General features: G+C 36.7%; 1 protein-coding gene across 1 annotated transcript in view; it reads left to right on the top strand.

Annotated features, from left to right (window-relative positions):
• Nucleotides 1-6,874: 6,874 nt before the first annotated feature.
• Nucleotides 6,875-20,063, top strand: part of ZNF236 (zinc finger protein 236) — a 60,269-nt gene continuing 47,080 nt past the window's right edge. Inside the window, exons 1-5 of the mRNA XM_010146064.1 lie at nt 6,875-7,007; nt 8,266-8,430; nt 12,706-12,884; nt 15,830-15,954; nt 19,117-19,289. Coding sequence (XP_010144366.1) covers nt 6,981-7,007; nt 8,266-8,430; nt 12,706-12,884; nt 15,830-15,954; nt 19,117-19,289 — 669 coding nt within the window. The 5' untranslated portion in view covers nt 6,875-6,980. The remainder of the gene's footprint in view (nt 7,008-8,265; nt 8,431-12,705; nt 12,885-15,829; nt 15,955-19,116; nt 19,290-20,063) is intronic.

Raw genomic sequence — 20,063 nt, 5'->3', positions numbered from 1 at the left:
TAGTGCTGCATATCGACCCCAGCAGCGTGCTCCTGGAAGCTAAGGGTCTGGACTGGTACTACTTTGAATTCCATATAGAGTATTTGCCAAAATGTAGTAAGATTACCTTGTCTTATACGATCAAGTCTTGATTAATGTCTGGATTTTGGCCTAATAGGTGACTGAGATTGAGTCTTTCCCCTGCTCCTCTCCCATTAGAAGGAATAACTGCATGCTGGTTTTGTTTAAGAGTGCTGAGCTAGGTTTAAACTAACCTGATTCTTTATGATTGCAGAACTAAGCAAAATGTTCTAATGATTCATTATCATTTGTTTTCTGTGACTTCAAGTGTAGTATGAGGAAACATCAACATTGCCATCCGTGTTTTGTTCTCTTGTCCTACCACTTTCTTTCCACTCATGAATTAGTAAATCCGTTTTGATAGGGTCAGACCCTTTTGTCCTTAGTCTTGCCAGCTGCCATTTAACTTCAGTGACAAGTTTTCATCCATGAATTCCGCAAGCTTGAGTGTTGTATTTGCTGTGTCCTCTCAGTTGGATGCGAGTATGCTATTGGAGATCTAATAAGGCTGTGCTGCATTTACAGCTGAATGAGTCCATCTGCGCCTTGCAGAGAGGACTGCAGGCTGCCATGAGGCACAGCGCTGCTTACATAAGGAGGAATGGTTGGCAGTGCTCTAATTCTGTCTTCCTCCTTCCACACTGAGTTGTCAGCAGTAGCTTATAGCAGAGAGCACCTGCTTGCTGACTGAACTGCTGAGGTCGAGTTTTCATGAAGGCTGTATCACAGAAATCTGTAGCTGAGCTGACCCGAAGCTTGATTGCTGCTGCTCTGTGAGGGACGATTAATTTGAAAACAGCTTAAAGGTTGTAATGTTAAGAGTATTCAAATAAGTCCATCTTTAAACTGAAAGTTTATTGTCATTGATAGGTACTTTGCAAATCTGATTCTGATGTTTTGGGGCACTTTGGACAGTTTGTAAGGTACAGAGAGAATGTATGTTTGACTGTCGAGCTAAGTGCTCCCTGTATCGATACTTGACTCTTTCTCAAGCTGTGATGGAATAGGGTGGATTTATGTTGCAACTAGACAAACCTGCAAATTGAAAATATAACAGAAAATGACAGTGGCTTTTGCACTGTTTCCTTGCAGTTAATATTAATAAATGGCAGTGTTCTAAACTTCGCTGCTGCTCCCTGGGATTTATCATTTGTTGTACGGTGCAGAGCCGAAAGAATCACTTATTTTTCAGGGGGTTTGTTACTCTGCTATCAATTTTGTTTTCTTTCTGTGTGTGTTTGTTTATGGATGTCAATAAGTAGCTTCTTTCTAGTAGGAGTGTGCCAGTTTTTCATGTGATTTTGCTGAAATTTTATGCTTAATCAGTTAATGTCTTCTCTAAATAAAACCTCAAACTTTTAGTTTTGACCTGAAGGATATTAGTTCATTAGTTCATGAACAGACAGCAGATTTATTTTTTCACCTGGACAGAGTTCTCTGACAATAAACAGATTGCTTGATCTGTATACCTAGTATTTTTATTTTTCTGAGTGCATAGACACCATATTAGCTATTTATGTTAGAGTTGCTAATATGATAAATGATGAATTGTGACCATCAAACACTATGTCATGTATGTCATTATTTTATTTTGTTTCCCTTTGATACACAGAGAATGTTTAGAGGAGTTGTTTTTTTTTTTTAATAAATTTCTCAGTGCACCCAAAAGTACAGGATCTGTACTCCACTGTCAGCTTCTTGAATGACATGATCTGTGTGGTTTTGGGTGTTCAAAAATACTGACCTTTAAAGGTGATTCAGTATTTTGCAGTGTTTGGCTGTTTTCATGACCCAGGCTAATGCGTTAAAAGCACTTTTTCTCAAATACAAGGAAATATAATTGCACAACTGGGTTTTATTGCTGATTTTCCCGAAATACGGTAATGTAGGTTATTACTTTGACTTGCTACGGTATAGAGGTATCAGTGTAGCTAAAGTCTTTGTCTGGTTATTAATTTTTCTAACAAAAACCTGTGTCAGACTGCTATTTCATTTTTACATTGAAATGAAGACAGACCCAAGTAATACTTCACAAGTCTGTGACACCTGCCTGAGAAGTTAAAATATAGCTCACTTGCTTGTTTCTTTCTTTAAATGTCAGTATCTTTTCTATGTTCTCAATTCTAAACACAACATCACACTTTTGTCCTTGTTGTTAACCAGTTGCTTGTTTTCAGTAGTGATGTTATTCTGAATACTGTTGTTGATACTAAGGGGAGAGTAAAAATAAAAAGTCTCTTCCTGCACCTTTAATAAAAGGGAGCCATGCAACTCTGAATCGCACGTATTTGGTATTTGGCTGGTAATAGAGGACCAAATTGTATTTTAGTGACAATATAAGTGAAAAAAGATTTTCATAGTCTCATCTCTCCCTTAAGCTAGTTTAGACATAGTGTTAATGAATAAATTAATTTGTATATAAATTTTAATCTGTGTTAGATCTCTACCTTGACCTTTGGGTGAAATGACTGAAGTTTCAGAGTTCTTTAAATCCAACCTGGACTGTTTTTCTATTCATAGAGCTGCAACTACTTAGAGCTCTCAGTCTTCAGCCTGATCTTTCAGTAGTCGAGCCCTTGAAGATTTCTGGAATCTAGTGTAAATTGATTTGCTGTGCCTAATCTTTAAAGGCCTTTAGATGTGCTTCTGCAGTAGGAGCCCTCTGTCAAGCAGTCTTCTTCATGCTGGACTGTACAGTCCAGTTGCTGATTCTAGGGTCCAGTCCTGACTCCCAAACATCTTTCTTTTGCAATATGAAAGATAGGACCAAAAGCATAAGGTTTGGCTTTGCAAAGAGTTACAAAGGTTTTCTTTGAAAGAGTAATGCTTTAGATGTTACAGACATAAGCAATGGATTTTCTAAATGTGTGCCTTCTCTTTCTTCTTCCTTCGGGTCAGAGGGCCATAAGAAAGGTGGAAAGGCTTGCAGGTCGTACGAGGTTTATGATCAACCATGAACTAGCCTTGAACTCCTTGCTCTTTGATCCAGAGTGTGATGTTGTCAACTCCTTTTTTGCCAAAGTTTAGGGTGTTTCTCTGTTCTTCCCTATGAAATATTTTAAGATTTTGCTTTTGTTAGCCCTTTCTGTTTATTTTAGTGGTGATCTTTTCCTTCTTTTTAAAGAAGAGCTGAAATACCTTCTTTCTGTATATCTCTGCATCAGGCATAATGATTTCATACACTTACAGTTATCAAATTCTGTGGAAACATCACAAGGCTATTTAATTTCTCATTAACTTATAGTTAATTTAAACTCCTTTTGTAATTCCAGAGGAAAATTCATAGCCTGTAGATTAATCAGGATTGTAGTTGTTGTGGATATGATACACATTTTAATAAGTTAGATATAGAAATGTTATTAACCTAAAAGGTAAGTAATTCAATAGTATTATTCAGATGCTAGTGAGCATGTGTTGCTTTTTCTGTGTTTCAGATTGTAAAGAAGTTAACACCTTTGATTATTTGAAAGTCACCTTTTCACTGCTTCAGTTGCTTACCATTGGTTTTGTATGTTGGCTGGTGTCTTTGATCTTAAGTGTGAATGTTTAGAGATAATAATTGCTTTGGCTCATGGAGAAAGATTAAAGGCCTAAAGTCATGGATTGGATTATTTTTCAGTTCTCAAAGTGAGAGGTCAGGTCTTCATGGGGTTGAACAATTACTCCCTTTTCTAGGGGAAAGGAAAACTTCTTGCGTTACGTTTTCTTATAGTCCAAGAGGGCCCTCTCCAGAAAGAAGTGGGAGACCTGGTTATTTGGGACATGGAGTACGTATTCATGTACTCAGTGACTTTTTTGCCTCAGTCTTTACTGGCAAGTGCTCCAGCCATGCCACCCAAGTTGCAGAAGGCAAAGACAGAAACTAGGAGAATGAAGAACCACCCACTGTGGGAGAGATGATCAAGACCATCTAAGGAACCTGAGGGTGCACAAGTCCATGGGACTTAATGAGATGCATCTGCAGGTTCTGAACTGGTGGGTGAAGTGGCTAAGCTGCTATCTATCATATTCGAGAAGTCATGGCAGCCTGGTGAAGATGTTGCTGATGGGAGAAGGGGAATGATAACCCTCATTTTTTAAAAAGGGAAAAAAGGAAGACTCAGGGATCTAGGGGCCACTCAGTGTCATCTCTGTGTCCGGCAAGATCATAGAGCAGATCCTCCCGGAAACTATGCTAGGCACATGGAAATTGAGGAGGTGATTGATGACAGCCGACATGGCTTCACTAAGGGCACATCATGCCTGACAAATTTGGTGGCCTCTGACAGGGTTACAGCATTGCTGGATAAGGGAAGAGGAAATGATGTCATCTACCTGGACTTGCACAAAGCATTTGACGCTGTCCCACGTGACATCCTTGTCTCTCAGTTGGAGAGACATGGATTTGATGGATAAAGAACTGGCTGGCTGGTCACACTGCAGTCAACAGCTTGATGTCCAAATGGAGACCGGTGACAAGTGGTGTTCCTCAGGGATCAGTATTGGGACTGGCGCTGTTTAACATCTTTGTCGGCAGCGTGAGCAGTGGGATTGAGTGCACCCTCAGTAAGTTTGCTGATGACTCCAAGCTGAGTGGTGCAGTTGACTTGCTGGAGGGAAGGGATGCTATCCAGAGGGGACCTCACAGGTTTGAGAGGTGGACCTGTGTGAACCTCATGAAGTTCAGCAAGGCCAAGTACCAGGTCCTGCACATGGGTTGGGACAGTCCCAAGCACAAACACAGGCTGGGCAGAGAAGGGATTGAGAGCAGCCTTGTGGAGGAGGACTTGAAGGCGTTGGTTGATGTTGGTTGAGCACACATGGTAATGTGTGCTTGCAGACCAGAAAGCCAACTGTATCCTGGGCTGCATCACAAGAAGCGTGATCAGCAGGTCAAGGGAGGTGATTCTGCCCCCTGCTCTGCTCTGGTGAGATCCCCCACCTGGAGTGCTGTGTCCAACTTTGTGGCCCCCAGCATAAGAAGGACATGGACCAGCTTGAGTGGGTCAAGAAGAGGGCCACAAAGATTATCAGGGAGCTAGAGCACCTCTGATACGAGGATGGGTTGATGAGAGAGTTGGGGTTGTTCAGCCTGGAGAAGAGAAGGCTCTGAGGAGACCTTATAGCAGCCTTCCAGTACTGAAAGGTAGCCTACAAGAAAGCTTGAGAGGGACTTGACAAGGACATGTAGTGACAGGAGAAAGGATAATGGCTTTAAACTGAAAGAGAGGAGATGTAGAATAGATGTAAGGAAGAAATTTTTGACTGTTAGAGGATGGTGAGGCACTGGAACAGGTTGCCCCGAGAAGTTGTGGATGTCCCATCCCTGGAAGTGTTCAAGGCCAGGTTGGGTGGGGCTTTGAGCGACCTGGTCTGGTAGAAGGTGTTCCTACCCATGGCAAGGGGTTTGGAACTAGAAGATCTTTAAGGTCCCTTCCAACCCAAGTCATTTGGTGGTACCATGATTCTGTGGAGTATTGGAGGAACTGATTTTGTGCCTGTAATCTCCTCAGGAGTATTCATCACAAGGATTAAAGTACAGTGTTTGTAATTAAAGCTGTGCTTTCCAGCTTTTGAAGAACTGTAACCATTTCAGGGGTGGAAAGGATACCTGATACTGATAGGGTTTGCATATCCTGTGAATTTACAGTTGAGAGTTGTGTGAATGAGGCAGGACTTTGAGGTAGGTGCAGTACTGAGCAGAAGTACTCTGTGAATCGTTATCTTTGGTTTCCTCTGAGGACATGTAAACAGGATGCTGTAAACTTATATTTGTGTGGTTACTTCCTATGCCTAATTCTTACATAAGTGGTAAGTACTGATCGTCCTAAAGGAAAACATCAGGCCTTGCATGTCTAGATAGGATAGAATCAATGTTCCTTTTTTTTTTTCATCCTTTTGCATTCTGTTGTCAAGGTAGTTCGTTGAGTTGTGGCAATTACTTTTCTTAAATTTTTCTCTTTTTTTGAAAAAGGGATAAATTTCTTAGTAATACAGTATCTTCTGAAGTGTAAAAGGTGTTTAACTTACTTGGAAAAATATTTAAGATAATAAGGAAAATATAAATAGAACTGTCTTCAGCCATTTGAGCAAGAGGATATAGAAGCTTGTAACTTGTATAGCAAAAGTTGTGTGACTGTGGGAGTTCAAAACAAGAAAACTGTATGGACTGTGACTGGGTCTATTAAAAAAATACCATTTTCTCCACGGAATGCACGTGTACACAGTCTGACTTGCAGTTAATTGCATCTCTCAGCTATTTGAAACATTGGTGTTTGTTTTACAATGCAAAGGTAGCTAATAAAGGTTTTCCATTGCCAGAGGTAGAAGAAAGAAAAGATGCCTAAACTTTACTTGGGGAAAAAAAAAAAAGAAAGGAGGGGAGGGAGAAAACCTGTGTAGTAGAACTGCTGTGTCCTTTAAAAAGGTTTTTTTAGAAACAACTGATGTAGTATTACTAAAAGTAATGCTTGACACTATCTTATTCATACCTAGTGTATTTGGCAGCATTTTATTTTGCTGCAAACTTAATGGGCGTTTATGAAACACAGAAATAATTTATTTCAAATTACTAGGAAAAGGTGATTATTTATCTCCGTAATGACTGGCAATTAGAGGGATGGATATATTCCTTTGATTCTGTGTTTGTAGAAGCAGTAATGTTTGTGTCCAAGATTTTTCAAGGTGCAGTGAAATTAGAATCTGTAAGTCAAAATCTTACAGAAGTTTGAATAGTTTCTGCTTCAAAGGATTCTGGTTTTTTATAATAAATTAGGAGTAAATGAAATGTGGCTTCATGTGAATGTTTTGATGCTTGTTTTGTAGATGATGTTCCGACACTGAATGTAAAGAACAGTAGTTTTCGCTACCAAGTACCTAACTGCCGTAAGTGTGAGATCTGTTTGCTGTCTTTCCCAAAAGAGACCCAGTTCCAGCGCCATATGAGGGATCATGAGCAAAATGACAAGGTATGAATTCCAGTAGATATAAAGTTAGAAAATACCAATGTATATTAGTGTTTTCCTATGCTAACAAGTAAAGCTAACGCAAGAAATAATTTTCTTTTTTGTCATCACATCACTACTTGGGGACCTAAGTGTTTTATGACGTTTCTCTTTCATGTTTCGTTTGAGACAGGACCTTACTGTGATGCCATATAGTTAGATTGTTGTTTCTGGTTCAGTAATTTTTAATTTTAGCTGTTTTCTGTGATTTGTAAAATATTCAGGTGGGTGAGAAAAATCTATGGGTTTCTTTTCATCAAATCTGTGAACTGATTCTACACATTAGCAATAAAAAGAAAATAATGGTTGTGCTGAATAACTAGATCCTGCCAGTCTCTTATAGCTGTTTTCAGTAGGGTCAAGCAGCCTGATGTGGCATGTGTGTATTAGTAGATCCATGTCATCGCTTCAGCTGTTTACAGATCAAATTTGGAAAAGAATGAAAAAAAATACAGATACGTGATTAAGACTGGACTGACTTTTTAAATGGAGCTGTTGTCACATTTCATCTGTAATCTGAAGCATTTAATTTCTCTTCCTTGCTTTCTGTTTCACAAAGCTAAAACTACATGTGATGGAAAAATAATCTTACTGCTCTTTGAGGTAGCTGTAGGTACAGATTTTTTTTCAAATTGTAGGACTTCGAGATGATACTCCATGTATACAAAGAACTACTTACACAAGTTTCAATGTTGTAAAGTTGATATATAAAAAAAGGAAGTTGACATGGTTAAAATCATGCTGTTGCACACTTGTGTAAAGTGATGGTGCTCTTAAAGAATGAGCACTGACTGTGAGATGCCAGCTGAAGAGTAGTCAGTCTTAGCATGAACTAAGCTCTTTGCTTTGCCCGTTTGATTGTTAATTTTGCTTTCAGTACAGTTCACAACCTCAGTTAAAGTAGGAAAATTGATCTCTACCATTCTTTTCCCCTGCTAATTTCATTCTCCTTGGGCAGACTCTTGAGTCTCTGCTTTCTTTAGTTCCCTGCCTTCTTTCCCAATACACTCTTGAAATGCTGTATTTGCATTTTCAGCAGTGAGATGCAAAGAAGCGAAATTAATTAATACTGGTATTAAGGATCATCATCATATGTAGGTACTTGTATTACTCTCTTTTTATTTTAAACATTTTTATTTGTATGGCTGTATGTGTCACCTATGGTATATGTAACTTACGGGAAGATTGAATTTTGTCTTTGTTTTGTGGTTTTAACAAACAGCCTCACCGATGTGACCAGTGTCCGATGTCCTTTAATGTTGAATTCAACTTGACACTTCATAAATGTACTCACAATGGTGAAGATCCTACGTGTCCTGTGTGCAACAAGAAGTTCTCCAGAGTAGCCAGTCTGAAAGCTCATATAATGCTACATGAGAAAGAAGAGGTAATTCATTAAACTTCTTAATTTAAATTTTGAAAAGACATGTCAGAATGCTTGTACTTAATCTCTCACCTTTATGCTTTAGATTGGAGGATTGAATAAATGGTCTCATTCAGAAGAGATAGGAAACTGTGGGGAGCCTGTTTTAATAATAGTAGCAGAAACTGATGCACTGGATATAAGCAAATGTTCGCTTCCGGTGCTTACTAACTGATAAGTTGTTTACAGATAGTTTTATTTTGAAGCAATTTCTGTTATTTCATGCACATTGTTTGATAAGCCCACATGTAATTGTCTGGGCAATCATTTTTGATGGCAAATGTCATGGTGAGAGTGCCTCACTATCTGTTTCTTGCATCATGAAGCACTTCTAGAATTCCCACCCCTTTTTTGAGTGGTTATTTCACTTGGGAGGACTTCTTGTTCTTTCCATCTTGCAATTTCATTTTCGATTTTTATAAGGCATTGGTTAAATTCTTAGCAAACGGTTAATGCATAGCAGTGTTTTGCACAGTTCATATTCACTACTGTGTTACTGCAGTTGCCACAGTTGATTGTACTGCTCAAAATACCAAGTTTTCAGCTATGCAACTACCTCTTCCTCCTGTGAGAGCTTTTTAGACATTGCACTTTGTGTTTGGAGAATTTGAGCAGACTCAGGTATGCACTTTTATCGCTGGACGTCTAATCAGAAATATAACGGTTGTATGTTTCTTCACACCAGCTGCAGGCAGCTTACAGCAGTTTTGACCAGTAGGTTTGGGATAAGAGGCCTATGTGCATTTTTCCCTAAACTGGGCAGGGAACGTTGTCTGTAGAGGATATATTCCTCCTTTCATCTTGTTACTGGTTCATGCTTTATCAAGTAAACAACCAAGTTAAAGTGAGAGGACTTGAGTACAGTTTTGTTTCATGTTAGTGTATCTGTAGTGATACATTGCTTAGTACGTGTTTATGGGGGAAACTTGATTTACAAACTGCTGAAACAATCAGAGTAAGGAAACTGGGCATTGAGCAAGATGCCCAACAGTGATTTTTAGTATCAATTTCTATCACACTATATTTTTTTATCCACTTCAGCGTTTCTGATTTTGATACTTGGTACAGATGTCAGAATATGTTCTGTGATGCCTTCCTATTCGAAATTCAGTCTGCAGCTTGAAAATTAAATCTGTAGAAATATTCATACCTTTCAGTTGCTAATGAATGTATTCTTACAATGCCCTATAATTCAATGATTAGACTGAATGTAACGATTAATTCACAGAGAGCTGCAGGAATGACTTACCCAGTAGTTATGCTCAGGGCTTGTGCGAGAGCTGGAACTGAACTTGAAGCAGAGGGTCCTGATGATGGCTCTAGCTGTCATCCAGGAGTCTTATGTAATGTGCGGGATAAGAAGTTATCGGTGGAGTACATTCTTCCTCCTGTTTGCTGTTCTTACTTCTGCTGTTAGAAGGGTTCAAAATCTGAACCCAGAGCAAAGATACGTACTCAGGGAACATACGTAGCAGCTGAGGAGATGGCTGAACAAGCTGAGACTTGAATAACTTCAGCCTTGTTTTGTGCTGCATCAGCCAGCTTTATCTACAGATGAGTGCAGAAGGGCATTAACAAGAAACTAGTATGATTAGCTTCTTGAGCTCTGCAATTAGGTTTGGGGGAGCCTGTCTGTCTGTCTGTGGTGAAATGCAATTTTGTGATTGATTGCTGCTGTGAAAGGTTCCATAAGGAATTTTCTGGGCTATTGAAACTGAGCAAGAGTCTATCTTTTTTCCTCACATTCTTTGGTGTTTTAGTGCAATGGTAGAAGAAACACCTTTGGAATTCCTCACTTTCAGGTAGCTTTCTTTTAAGAAGTCATGAAGAACGTGCCATGTGTAAATATGCTCATTCTTTTAGAGGACTCTTGGTTTTGTGGAAATAAGCAGTGATATCCACTGTTACTTTTTGACCTGGTGAGACAGGAATGCTAAATACAAATCGAAAATTTTTAATTTTTTGCACTAAAACTGCTAATATGTCTTTTTTTCTCCATGAGCATGAGGTTTGCTTGGGCTTTAGATAAGCCTCAATATGTTGAAAAAATTAAAACTAATATTTGGTGGAAGAAAGTAAAAATTCCGTTGTTAAAAAACCCCAGACTATTTGTTTTTTGGGTTTTGTTTTGTTGGTTGTTTTTTTAAAACAATGTTCACTGTACTTGATTTGTCCAGTCATACTCAGGAGCGATGGCCTTTGAAAAAGTGCCAATTGAAATCTTTTATGTTCATTGATACTAAACAGGTGAGGATGATGAGTTCCAAAGTGTTCCTTCAGATGTTGCATCTGATAAGATAAAGATAGTTAATACAGGTGGAATTAGATGAGTAAAGCTTTATAAAATTATTTCTGAGTTTAGGAATTTTAAATAATCAGCGTAAGAACAGACCCTTTTGTTTAACGTTAGGAGGTGGGTTTAACCATCATGAGGTTAACAATGTGCAGTTACTCGTTCTGTGTGTGGTGGTGCAGGATCTTTTGTTTGCTTGAAGGGCAAAACATTAAATCTGGTACTGCCTATTCCAGAGAGAGGCTACTGGGCCTGGTATATTGCCGTGGGTTTTGTACAGTTTTTCTGCTTTACCATGTCCTTGCTTTCCTATAGCAAACTCTATAGTGAAGAATAAAAATATCTAGACTTTCATTGGCTCAAAGACTTCCTTAGCTATTCTTTTGTGTAAGTTGCTTAATAGAATACATGCAGTAGCAACCTAATGTCATAAATAATGCACGTCTGAAAAATGCTGAGAAGAGATCAATAAACTCAGTTCGGGGGACCATGAGCTTGATATGGTATACTTACATATATATATTCTTTTCAGGTAACTTTTCCCTACTTATACAACAAATTTAGTTTATCCTTTTGTGTAAGAACAATATTTTCCAATAAGAGGTCTTCTTCGATTTGAAAGTAGATCCTCAGAAAGAAAGTAATATTTATTTATTTACTGCTCCACACTGTAACTTGAGTCCAGTAATAATGATCTCTAGGTTAGATTAAACAAGTCATTTTTGAGCTATTACTTTGTTTTATTAAAAGATGTCAGATTTTTAACTTTTGTGTGGAAATATTGTCTGGTGACATTGCAAATTTTTTTTCTCAGACATAGGGAACAAAATATTGTCAAAGCAATTAAAAATAGCACTGCGTATCTTTGTTCCTCTTGATTACAACATTCTTGTGTATATCTTTATTTAAATAAACACTGATTTTTTTTTTTCCCCCTGCTTGTTGATCGTTCAAGGAGGAAAAAAAATGGGAAAGGACAAAAAACATAGCCATTTACGAGGGTAATCACAATTACTGAGGAGTGAACCAAAACAAAAAATGTCTGAATTTTCTTGCGTATGTCAGTAAGAAATATGTAAACAAATACATTGCCAAAAAGGTGGTGAATATTTGTAGATATTCAATCTTGCCTCTCTGCTTAGATTTTGTAAAAAAAATAGTGATACACTGAGGAATAAAATTAATGGCTTTGAAAAGCAGAAGGAAGTCAAATAAATGCAGAGCTTTTAGTTTTCATTGAAACAATATCTGACTTTGATTCTTCCTCTGAATTTCAGAGAAATGGTAATGCTTTTGCATTAAACTTTACAAGTATAATTTCAATTCTAAATGACGTGGAATACTAATACAATTGGAAATTGGTATGTTTAACGCTGCTGTAGAATTAATAGGTCGAAGTGATGTCTGTCAGACACATCACATGCCCTTATTTATTTCTGTCACCTTTTCTGTGAAGATAGCTTAAGGAATCAGTAGTAGCTGTGGTGGGATTACTGTTAAAAAGTGACAATGTATCATTTTAATAGTAAAAATATAAAATTCGTGAATCTACAGTTAAGATGGTTAGCCATATTTTTAACAAATATTTATGTAGACCATAGTGTAATGTCACTGGGGGTAGTTTCTGTATGTATCTTGAACCACCAAGGAGATAGGGACTGGTGACAGTGGTACTGAAGTGCTTGTTTCTCCTACCATATGAACTATTTCAGAATTTAGTTTCAGGGGAGTTTCTTAAAATATAAATATTACCATAAACTTACAATGATTATTCTTTGTGATTAATATTATGGGGCTCAAACTTTTTCTGCATGTATACTTACTGCTGTTAGCTTCCAGCTGCTGATGTCCACAGAAGGACACATTCATCTATTTGAGCAAAGCTTGTGCATGTGTACAACTGTTCTGGAATCTTTTGAAAAATCAGTCTCTATTATCTCTTTCAGAATCTTATCTGTTCAGAGTGTGGAGATGAATTTACTTTACAGAGTCAGCTGTCCATACACATGGAGGAACATCGTCAAGAACTGGCAGGCAGTAGGATCCACAGCTGCAAGTCTTGTAAAAAGGAATTTGAAACGTCCTCACAGCTAAAGGAGCATATGAAAACTCACTATAAAATAAGGTGACAGTCACGGGATTGTAACGACATGAGCAGATGTTACTTTTATGTTGGTAGCTGGGAAAAACAAGCGTAGTGTTTCCAGTCGGTGAAGTACCATGATCTCTGCAGATCACTCCTTTGGTGTCCTGTTATGAAACAGCATTTGGTTTTTAAAGGTTTTTTAAAACCTTTTAAAAGCTTCAAGGGTTTTTTAAAACCTTGTTAGAGTACATAGTTATTTTGGAGGAGTCCTTTTTTTTCCATTGCTGTTCCTGTGTTTAGGTACCCACAATAAGCATAGTTCCATCTGCTAGCTATTTGTAAACACAGGTGAAGTTTTTCTTACACAGAAGAGTACTTTTTGAAGTGTGTTTATCTGATTTTAAAGGCTAATGGCAGTACATTGAAGCAAATATGTATTAATTTTATGTAGCAGTTATTGTAACTGCAAAAATCCTAATACTTACCTTCTGCAAAGAAATAAGTTGTTCCTTGCAGTTTAATCATCTTTTGCAGGTAGTCCTCACCACAACCTGCTGTGAGTTTCTTGTAAATCTGAAAAAGCACAAAATGAAGGCAAAAAACAGGCCTAATAAATGCTGTTCTTAGTTCTGGTGAAAATTTGTTCTGTCTTTCCTTTCAGCTCTTTAGGTTAACTTCACTTTTAGGAAGGTGAAAATTACTTTGAAGATAGAAGAAATAAAACCTTAATTCTGTTGGTTTAGTTTACACATTAAGAAAGCCTGAGGTTTTTGGCAGCTGATCTCTTTTCTAATCTTTACTTTGTTTCCTTAAAGAGATAGAAAAAAATTACATATTAAAAAATTAGAAATTTTGGATATTTTCAATTATTTTCATTAGGAGATAATGCAGGCTGTGAGATCTTAATAGTTATTTTCCAGAAGGTTTTAAAAAATATTTTTCTAGATTTCCATTTGCAAACTGAAAATTGAGGTAAAGTGGTTATGTTTCTATTGAGTTATATAGTACTACACACAAAAATGTTCTTGTGGACATCTGTGTAAGTTAGGATGAATAAATAAAGAACAGATGAGTAAATCTAATATGCTGGCTGCAATTTTCAGAGTATTACACATGGCACGTTCTGATATAAATGAGATAGCTTGCCACAATAATTTGTTTATTTTCATAAACATGGATTATTTCTGGATTTAGAGCTTCCATATATGACACTCACCTTATTTATCAGTTCAGACGTAGGAACGTGTTGCATTTGTATTCCAGAAACTGTTGTCAATAATGGTGCTTTACTGTCTTTTCACTATCAGCTCCAGTACAATCCACGTACATGAGCTAGGTTAATGATTTGCATGATCCTGCTCCACCTTCTGTGTTTCAGTAGAAATTCTTTTGAAAGGAAAAATGTAGACATTCTAATTTTTAAAATTCCGCTTTTTGACATGATCCTCTTGTATTTATGAAAAGATTGCATTTGACCTAGCCTGTTTGACTGTATATAAAGTTCATAGGCCAGTAGTTAAAATTCTTACTATTTGATTTTTGCTTTTCTTTGTAAAATAAACTTAGATTTTAGGAGTTAAAATTCCTTTAAGTTTTTTTCATGAAGTGGTTGCACTTTTTCTTCCCAAAAGGCAGTTTATTTTGTCTTTGAAACATTTTAGTGGAGAACTATTAGGAAATGACTTAAATCTAGTATCTGCCTTTTGCTAAAAATAAAATGGGCATTATAACTCTTAAGTGATGAAATAATTTAGAAAGTGATCTGATCTTAAGGGATTGTCCTTACAATTGTCTTCAAATTGGATATTATTTCCTTTATTAAAAAGCCACAAATAGAGTTGAAACAGATGTTGCTCATCCGAGAGCGTATTCTGACCGTCAGGCTGGTCTAGATCTGCCCTGAGATGGAAAGAAGAGTTGGTTTTACTCTGGATTCTTCAGTAAATTTTGGTAGCTATAATTAACATATAAAAGTAAAATATATTACCCAAACTCTGTGCTCTCTCTGCCGGAGTATAAAGAGGTTTTAAAAATGCATGTAATACTACTTTGAAATTACTTCTCTGCTATTTTTTATATTGTTATACCAGCCTCTGTTTCAAGGTGGAGGTGTATTTTACACATCTGTTTCACGTTAGGTAAATCTTATTTCTCAGTTGTTCAGAAGGACACCAGGTATTTAAATTTGTTTAATTTCATTTAGCTTTAACCAGTACTAACAAGCTGGATTACTGCGAGTGTAAATACTCAGGCACTATGTACAATGTGAAGTGCAGTAGATACCACACTGCCTTCTGGTTTCACCTTTTTTAGCTGAGTTGTTGTAATGGCCTTTTAAAATCACCGAGGTTTTAGTTTTTTCCTTTTTTTCCCCTCAGCATAAAATCAGTTGGTTTTTTCCACGTTGCTATTTTTCAGCAGTCATTTAAACTAATTAGTTTTATTTGTAGAGAAATGAATTATGGGAGTCTCTGTGGAGATTGTGATTTTTTTATTTGAGGAGCAGTTGTTGAATTTTTGGGTTGTTAAACTCTACACCTTTTTTTTTTGTTAGACCTCGGCAACTGCATTTGTGCTCTAGTTCATGAGATCCTCCTGTTATTGTAACGAACAAAAATCTTGCTAAAGGTGTGCAGAGTTGAAAGTTCCCCCCAGAACAGTAGCTGTGAAGTCACTGTATACTTCCAGCAGAATTTACAGTGAAAATGGCTCTAGGGAGCCTCTAAGGAGTATCAGTTTTCTCACAGCTATAACTGTAAAATTCTTTGTGTTTCTAGGCACTTAGAAAAGTGCTCCATTTACATTTCTAGTTCTTTTAGTATCATTAAAGAATTTAACTGTTGCAGCTGATACTCTACATTGTCATCAAATTTACACTGTAAAGAAATGATTGGATAAAATCAGCTTCTTCAAAATAATGTTTAATAGTAGGATTAAGAGGATTTTATTTAAATTCCTTTTTTTTTTTTTTTTTAAAATGACAGGGTATCAAATACCAGATCTTACAACAGAAATATCGACAGAAGTGGGTTTACTTATTCCTGTCCTCACTGTGGAAAGACGTTCCAGAAGCCAAGTCAGTTAACACGACACGTGAGAATACACACAGGTAAGACTGTGAAAGTAATTGTTTTAGTTAGTGTTTGTTTTACAAAATTCAGTTAATCTGTGAAAGACTAAATATTGTTCTCTCGGTTGGGATTCAAAATAGTATCAATACATCTGGCTCACTAGATGGTGTTACCTGTTGGCTTAAAATAACCTTTGCATAATTCCTTTGCTTAGGAAATTTATATGCTTTTAAGTTCTCTTTTTAACTGTTTCTAATGGTATGTCTGGAAATTTTAAGTACATTGCGGGTTTTATTTGCTGTAGAATACCAGTTTTGGTACTCAAAGTTTCGGTGGGCCCCAGAATTGGAATACCCTGATAAGGGCCAGTCAGGTACTCTACATAAGATCTTACGCACTCCAGAGAAGAAGTTTAAATTCACAGTCACAAATAGAGTTGAAATACGTGAGAATTAGTAAAACTAGTAACATAGTAGCCTTGCTTTTGGTTTTTAGATTGATTTATTTAAAGTTACTGACATATTTTTTTCTGCGCTTACTGTAACTGCCATTTTCAGGATGTTCAAAGTGAACTTGGGAGGTGATAAGCCTAGATCATAATTTTGATAGTTGAAGAGCAGATTTCTGTTCAGTTTTGCAGAATGCATAGCAGATGGGTTTTGCAAAATTACTGTTCTAATAAATACGTGAGTTTCTTTAACCCTTAAGCAATTGAAATAATTTAAAAATGCCAGGTATAAAATAATACAAAAGTTTTTGAATTGTATAGAGAGCTGTAAGAATAGTTCTTAAGTTTTAACCAGACATATGTCATATAGTATGAATTTGGCTTTAAACAAAACCTTCACTGAAGGTGCTTCAGTGATGTGCAGTATACATGTATTTTCCGTCTTGTGAGTAAATCGCTGTTTGTCTAGTTTTTAGCTGACTCAAGTAGTAAATTATGTAAGTGTGTAATGTTGTTTGTATTAGCAGTCTGTTCAGACAGTGATGCGATTAGTTGCTATGTACAAGGGTGGAATAAAAATTCCATTGCGTGACTCTTTGGGCATCTTTTTAAGCTTTACAATTTAATTGTAAAACAGTAACACAAGGGGTCACCCTTGTATCCACTTTAAAAGTTGCCTCAAAGTAATAAAAAAAAAAGAAAATTAACTTCTTTTAGAGTTCTGCATCTATTTGATAAATCATTTTAGCTTATTCTGGTCAGAATTAAAGCAACAAGATTATAGTTGGTTGAGGGCACTTTTCTAAAGCTTCACAAAGTTCAAGAGCATTTATAGTTCTTTTGAAGAGTAAAGAGACATTTGTCTGTTGGGAAAGCAGAGACACAAAATGTCACCCCCACTCTGCACAAGACAGTAGGTCATTTTAAGTTCCAAGTAGCTATTGAATACTCTAATTGGTGAGGTGTGTAATTAGCTTAAACCTGCAGACAACCAGTCTGGCATCCAATTGCTTGAGGTACTAGAAAATATATAGGAAAGAACAACTCTGCTTTAAAGAATTCAGAATACTTGAGTCTTTAATTGTTCAAAGAGCATGTCTGTGCTACATGTGCAGCATCACATTAGTGTCTCAGTTGCAATGATTTTTGTTCATAGATACTGATTTCCAGCTCTTATACCTTTGGGAGAAAAAATTTTAATCTCAGGGATTATAATTCCCATATTAATAACTAAGTGATGAATCTCCATCCCCCCTCCTAAATCTGTATTTTAAGTTATACTCCAGAATTTAAAAAAATCCATGTTTCCACACTAGAATTAAGTTTTTTAATAAAATTTACTTAACCTGCAGCAATACTTGTGTGTTCCCCAGCAGCTATTAGTGGAAGCTAAGCCTTTTCCCTGTGAAAGCCCAATATGAATTGTGTCACTGTACTTCAGGATCTGAATCAGTGTTCTGTATTTTAATCTATGCTAAAAAATACACAGTTAAAACTTGGAAGACCTTACAGCTATTTTCAAGAGCCATAAGCAGCAGAACAGAAAACACACATTCCTTCAGAGCTGATGCTATGTGAGTTACATGCTTGTAATCTATTTCAGAAAATAGCTGCTTTTATCTCAAACATTGAATTGAAGAATTAATAATTTTAAGCTAGATATAATTACAGCTCAAAATTTAGAAGTTGTTTAAAAATATTCAGTAAAACTGCTTTAGTATGCATAATATTTAGCACGTGCTAGTACGTACTGTTGTAGCAGACGTATCGTAGCATGCTCAGAGTGGTTTTGCTATAGACATGTGCAAAGGCAAAGTGTTAAAATGTTTTCAAGGTCCTGGAGTTACCACTGCTGAAATATTTCACAAAAAGAGTTCTCAGTGGAGATTTCTAGTAGTCAATTAAGACATGGTTGTAAGAAACTGAACTTTGTTCTTGATATCTATATGTTAAAAATGTGCAGTTTTGTCACATGTTTACGCAGTTCTATTAGGTTTTGTCACTTAAAATTTCTGGGGAGCTCTTTGTGCTTAGTTTGTTAAGGTACAAATGCCTGTAAGAACGTACAGCATGAGAACGGCAGAATCAGGAAACAGTGACAGAGCATTCCTGTAATAGTATTGTCTAGTTTTTCTTTAATGTTCAGTAGTAATATGAACATTGAGGGTTTTAAAGTTATTTTCTGAGCAAGGCTGTACAATATCTCATGTTATAAAAACGTATTGCATGTTTTCAAGAGGTGGCTGTTAATGAATGGCTATTAATATTTATCAGGGAGTGGGAACCACAGGCCAACTTCTGCAGCGTTGCTGTAAGGCTTTTTGATTTTAGACTAACTGAAAGGTTAAGTTTTTGACTGTTGGTTATTTATGACTCTTCATTCCACCCTCTGCTCAGTGGTTTTGCGTAGCAACAGTTGAGATTTTTCCAAACCACAAGTCGAGGGAAGCTGTTCTTTATAATTGTCTCATACAATTTTCATTTATTTTACCCATTTTAACTGATAATCATCAGCTCATCATAAAACTTCTCACAAACCTACATCAGAGTAGATGCTGAGGTAGGTGTTTTGACAAATTATTTACCTTGACCACCAAATAATGTGTGTTTTTGTGTTGGTGTGTGTGTATGTACAGGTATATAGATACACAATATTCTATTTTAGCTGAGACAACTTTTTGTTTAGATACAGGAAACTGCTAATATTTATTTGCATCCCCTTACCCCACATCCTCCTCCTTTTTCCTTTCAGGTGAAAGACCTTTCAAATGCGGTGAATGTGGAAAAGCCTTTAACCAGAAGGGGGCATTGCAGACCCATATGATCAAGCACACTGGTGAAAAACCCCATGCTTGTGCCTTTTGTCCTGCAGCCTTTTCTCAGAAAGGCAATCTTCAGTCACACATACAGAGAGTTCATTCAGAGGTAAATATGATTATTGATAAAGTGGTTGGTGCTAATATACTTCTTATTTCATTTTCAGTATTTAAATTGTCCTCTTTGCTATTCCTGTGCTCTCTGGTGCTTTCTGTAGCCGGTGTAGATGTACTGCTGTAGCATAGGTTCTAGCTTTACCTGCACGCTTTCCTAAAATAGCTTAATCTGAAGACATGTTTTTCTTAGGATAAGGAACAAAACCTTCATTTGCCATTGTCTTTTCACTACATTGATAGATTAATAAATTATGAGTGGTTTTAAGTGTATAAAAATGTGTCAGTTTGGGGAGAACAAGGACTAGAATCAGATGAAAGTAAGCCAAAAGCAGCAAAGCAGAAAATGGTGAAAAATTTCAAGGCCAAACAGCAGCCCGCTAACTCCGTCATAGAGCATACTTGCAATTTGTCTTTGAAGTGTATATCTTAGAGCCTTTTTCAGATGATTTTCAGTTACAGGTAGAAGAAAATTACAAAATAAGATAAAGAATGTTGTCTCAGACCTCTTTATGCTGATTTTTTTTTCTTCTTGTGACAGACACTTCTTAAGATGGAAAAGGTAGTGCTATGATAATGTGATACAATCTTCTCAGCGATGTTGGCTGTGTAACTTGGTTCAGTAATTTACTTGCTTACTTTATGGGTATTCCCAACTAAAAATCATTAGAAAGAGACCTAATTTTGATTCAGAAGGTATGAAGGGATACAGACAGGTTTGTTTTTTTTCTTTTGCTGCATGCAGAGTATCATCTCTGCTCTCACTCTT

Source organism: Buceros rhinoceros, unplaced genomic scaffold (assembly GCF_000710305.1).
Source record: "Buceros rhinoceros silvestris isolate BGI_N320 unplaced genomic scaffold, ASM71030v1 scaffold4502, whole genome shotgun sequence".
Taxonomy (NCBI): Eukaryota; Metazoa; Chordata; class Aves; order Bucerotiformes; family Bucerotidae; genus Buceros; species Buceros rhinoceros.
This window is presented reverse-complemented; position numbering and strand designations above follow the sequence as displayed.